At 38.5% G+C, this 5314-nt stretch overlaps 1 protein-coding gene across 1 annotated transcript; it reads left to right on the top strand.

Annotated features, from left to right (window-relative positions):
* Positions 1-247: 247 nt before the first annotated feature.
* On the top strand, positions 248-2070 carry LOC117337451 (tyrosinase-like protein 1). Its single transcript, XM_033898440.1, has one exon. It carries the CDS (start codon positions 256-258, stop codon positions 1600-1602), a length of 1347 nt encoding a protein of 448 aa, XP_033754331.1. The 5' UTR covers positions 248-255; the 3' UTR covers positions 1603-2070.
* Positions 2071-5314: the final 3244 nt, after the last annotated feature.

The raw sequence follows: 5314 nt of genomic DNA on the forward strand, positions 1-5314 counted from the left end.
CATAACTATATTTTATTTATTTGTACAAAATTGAGTTTCCCATAACTATGATTTATTAATCTGTATATAATTGAGCTTTACATAACCATATTTTATTTACCTGTACAGAATTGAGTTTTATCCTAGTTTATATTAATTACCTGTACAGGATTGAGTTTTAACCTGGTTATATTTTATTAACCTGTACATGATTGAGTTTTAACCTGGTTATATTTTATTTACCTGAACAGGATTGAGTATTACCTGCAGTTGCCTATGCCTTACTGGGATTCCTCTCTAGATTTTCACATCATGAATCCCGAAAATTCCATTCTATGGACAAGGTTTTTGTTCGGTAATGGTCGAGGAACTGTACGGACAGGTCCCTTTAGTACATTTACAGAACCAAATGGGGACCGCATATCCCGAAATATTGGAAGGGCGGGCACACTCATTGCACGGGAGAATATTGAGTCCATCCTTAACCGAACTAGCAACAGGGAACTTGTATATACGAACCTTCTAACATTAGAGGGTTATCACAACGGGCCTCACGTTTGGGGAGGAGGTACATTACAGGGAATTACAACCGCCCCTGCCGATCCCATATTTTGGTTCCATCACAGTTTTGTCGACAAACTCTGGAGTGATGTCCAGCGAAGAATGCCAAACCCAGAAAACTATCCCTACGAACCAATTACAAATCGAGCTCAACGCCCAAGGGAGCCCATGGCTATGTTTCCCGTGGACCCTAATTTCCCCTTGTTGAATCAGGACGGTTATATGAGATGGGTGTCTAGACAATCTACCTATCGGAGATCCCCTGGACAAGCAAGGCGAAGGTTACGATGTGAAAATCGAGCTTGGCGTGTTCGACAAGTTCTTGTTTGGGATGATCAACGGCTGATATGTGTGACCGGGGAGGGACGTCCCGATGACTTCAACGCGCCCCCAGACACACAAACCAATCGCTTATCAGCTTCAGCTTTCAATGACGGTTCTGCTTCTGGGCTCAAATTCGTATCTCCGCTAAGAGATACAAGAACTTTTGCTATGCCTTCAAATGTAAATTTTCTTAATGCCGAAAGTCGTGGTTCCGCCATTAGAAATGGTGTTTTCAACAACATGTTTGTTTCCGAGATTCGCGACATGAGAACAATGCCTTCAGCTCGGTTTCCACCTCGCGATCGTCAGGCCGGAGGTTTGTTGCTGGGCGAGGTTATTGCTCAGTTAGAAAGACGACAAAATAATTTGATGGCACAATCATCGAATAACATTCAGTCGCCATTAAGTGTTACTCGATCAAATGGAAACTTTATCAATGGTTTTGGATCTGGACTACAAGTGCCGTTCGAGAATAACATTTTCCCTGGACAGTCGTTCGGACAGACAGGACAGTTGGTCGGGCAAACAGGAGGGCCGATTGGACAGTCGATCGGACACATGGGCGGGCTGGTTGGACATCCACTCGGACAGACAAGACAACAAACTCTTGGACATTTACCAGGATTTAATTCGGCAACATCGACAAGAAACAACATAGTCCAAACGTTACTAGCACGTGCAAGACAGAGAAACAGTCAAGCGCCTACTATAGGTAACTTAAACCTCATCCCATTGTGAAATCCTCTCCGTCAACATTAAACAGCTTTTATTGGCTTCACAATGTCACGCCCTCACTTTATCAAATGCTCCCCGTACACATTATACAGTTTATATATACGTCACGTTGTCACGCCCTCACTTTATCAAATCCTCCTTGTACACATTATACTTATATTTTTGTTTAAACGTCACGTTGTCAAACCCTCACTTTGTCAAATCCTCCCCGTACACATTATACTTATATTTTTGTTTAAACGTCACGTTGTCAAACCCTCACTTTGTCAAATCCTCCCCGTACACATTATACTTTTTTTTGTTAAACGTCACGTTGTCAAACCCTCACTTTGTCAAATCCTCTCCGTACACATTATACTTCTTTTTGTTTAAACGTCACGTTGTCAAACCCTCACTTTGTCAAATCCTCTCCGTACACATTATACTTCTTTTTGTTTAAACGTCACGTTGTCAAACCCTCACTTTGTCAAATCCCCCCCTCCCCCCCCCCCCCCCCCCCTCCCCCCGTACACATTATTTTTTTGTTTTTTGTTTAAACGTGACGTTGTCAAACCCTCACTTTGTCAAATCCTCTCCATACACATTATAGTTATATTTTTGTTTAAACGTCACGTTGTCAAACCCTCACTTTATCAAATCCTCCCCGTACACATTATACAGTTTGTATATACGTCACGTTGTCCGCCCTCACTTTATCAAATTATCCCCGTACACATTATACAGTTCCGCCATATTTCGCTGAATAAGTCTCAAGGTATATGTTAATGGTGCTTTTTTTTAATTGTTACATGAGAAAATGAAATTTATTTAATTCGACAATGTCGCATCGCGATCAGACAGAATTTTATTAGACATTTCTAAGATCGTCACCGACACTGACTCCCACACCAACTAAAATAGATTTAGGGGTCGTCTCAAAAACACAAACCTGAAAACATATTGTTTTTCAAAAGATAGTGAAACCAGAAATATCTTTAAATGACTTAGCAATCTCAAGTAGTCTCATTTTTATCCACCGTCTGAGTTAGAAAGTCTATAATAAAAAAAAAACAAGTGAAATAAGTTTGATATAACATAAACAGTTGGCAATTTCTATAATTACATATCTGATATATTAGGAATATATTTGAATAGTCGTAATCATGCGTAGCTATGTAATGACTGTAATGACAATGACAATTGTTTATTATCATAAACAGTACAATGCGGAGAATATAAATACAAACAAATGGATAACAATGATCCATGTTAAAAACAGAATGGACATCAGTATTACGAACATATTAATAATAGATTAAGCCAATAAAATAAGTTAGTTATGTAATTGAATAATGTATGAAATTTAAAAGTTTTTGGTTGTTCCAAATAATATCTAGACAAATATTTCCGTCTGCTATTGAGTACAAGTTGTTGATCACACTTTGATAAATAACGAAATAGGTCGCCTATATCTCCTTAATTACATAAAATGCAACAAAAAAAATGAAAAATGCGTTTTGACTTGGATGTATACCATCAATCACAATGGTAGTCACGCCTTCATGGCTCAGCGCACAAAAACAAAAATGGACGCTATGTCAGTCTCCAAACTCTCCAATCCCTCTATGTATGTCCCTGGTTTCGATAGTCATAGTAGTAGCATTGAATATGGTCTCAGTTATACAGCTTACAGAGCATTCTTCTTTGACTCTGGGTTAGAGTCGTCGAACACTACGCCGGAGGCCCGAGTCATGTCGGTCAACAGGAATGTGTTTCCCTTTTCTGTACTAAGAACGCATCAATCGTAGTGAAGTATCACCTTGTATAATTTAATTTACCATAATTAAATAAATTATGTTTTTATGGATTTGAACTGCGTCATGTCGGTCAACAGGAATGTGTTTCACTTTTCTGTACTAAGAACGCATGTATAATAAAATACAAGTCCATGGGTAAACTGAACTCGTATATGTATGTAGTGTTGTTTTGTTGTTGTGACTAAAGACACATGAGCTTAGGAAGTCAAGATGCATATAATTGTAAATATTGACCACTGTTGCTGTTATTTCATAAGACTTGGCAGTTATTTTGTATAGAAATCATTGAGACGACCCATCAATTCGTTGCAGTCTTTATCCGAGTTGTCGGAGACGATGATAGAAATCTCTATTAAAAGGCTCTGTTGCTTCAGCTTAGATAACCTTATATATATTTTTTCTCTTTTGTCCATTTGTTTTTGCCTACATGCATGAATAAAGAATTTAGTCTTTTGTAACAGAGAAATTGTTATATTTGCATTTGGATGGCAAAGCTACGAAATAGATATCTATGATTTGTAGTCTATGAGGGCATAACTGACACTAAAATCATGACATCATTCCATGCGTATGAATATATATTCACTGACCGGAACTACAATCAATGTTTACAAAGATGGCGCCCATTGAACTATCGAACAATGAGAACGAACCCGGAAAAAATTCAAACAACAAAAGTAGATATTGTGCTACGTAAGTGTGAACTTATCACATGAATAAGCTGCTTAACAAACACATGCATTAAAAGACAAATGATTTCAATAACCAATGAATACATAGTTTACATTCATACAAAACGATTATCATCTGCTTCACGCTAGCTTCTATCAGTGCTACATACACGAAAAGACAGAACTACCTAATTTCACCATGGAGATGACCGATTGATCACGTGATTGCTTATCTTAAATTGGCGACGACGAATAGGGAACAATCAACCTTTCCGATAGCTTTCTGGCTCCTGTTGTTGCAAGTTCGGTGGTAAATGACAAAAACGTTTGGACAGCAAACCTGCAATGACTGACATGCTACCACCGGAAACTCTATGCTAAAGAAATAAGATAAGGGCTAAAAATTCCATTTAATGAGCCCCTCTGTAGTAATTCTACTCTTGCAGACTGTGTCAAGTTATAGTTTGGTTTGGTTTGGTTTGTTTTGTTAAACGTCCTATTAACAGCCAGGGTCATTTAAGGACGTGCCAGGTTTTAAAGGTGGAGGAAAGCCGGAGTACCCGGAGAAAAACCACCGGCCTACGGTCAGTACCTGGCAACTGCCCCACGTAGGTTTCGAACTCGCAACCCAGAGGTGGAGGGCTAGTGTTAAAGTGTCGGGACACCTTAACCACTCGGCCACCGCGGCCCCTGTCAAATTATATCTTAACGTATCAAATACAAAACAATCGACAAAAACACATTATTTTTGCATTGATTTAAAGCAAACTTGTTCCATCGTTGGGCTCAAGAGCGAAAATATAGCAAATTCTTATTTTATATTTATCATTACAAAGAAAAATGCTTGGAATTAATCAAAGAGTCTGAACTGATTAAATGTCCATTTAATCAGGTCAAAGGTCAAAGTTTGTGGGTCTAAAGGGTGAAAGGTCAAGATCAAATTTTCCAATCTTTAACATCATGAAGAAAAGTTGGTTGTGACTAAACAAGATGTCACCTGATCAAAGTTCAAGGTCATTCGGGCCCTAAGGTAAGGCCAAATTTGTTTTCGCCATAATTACTGAAATATCTAGGTGAATGATACAGACCACACGGACCTCTTGTTTTTCAGTCGTGAGGCAAAACCATAATCAACTGCGATCAGCTTTGCATAAAGGAAGTCATAACCCAATAAATAAAGATATTGTCAGGGACAAAAAATAAATAAAAGGCAAATGGGGTGCTAGATGGGTTGTTAAAAGAAAACGT

The sequence above is a fragment of the Pecten maximus genome, chromosome 11 (assembly GCF_902652985.1).
Source record: "Pecten maximus chromosome 11, xPecMax1.1, whole genome shotgun sequence".
Lineage (NCBI taxonomy): Eukaryota > Metazoa > Mollusca > Bivalvia > Pectinida > Pectinidae > Pecten > Pecten maximus.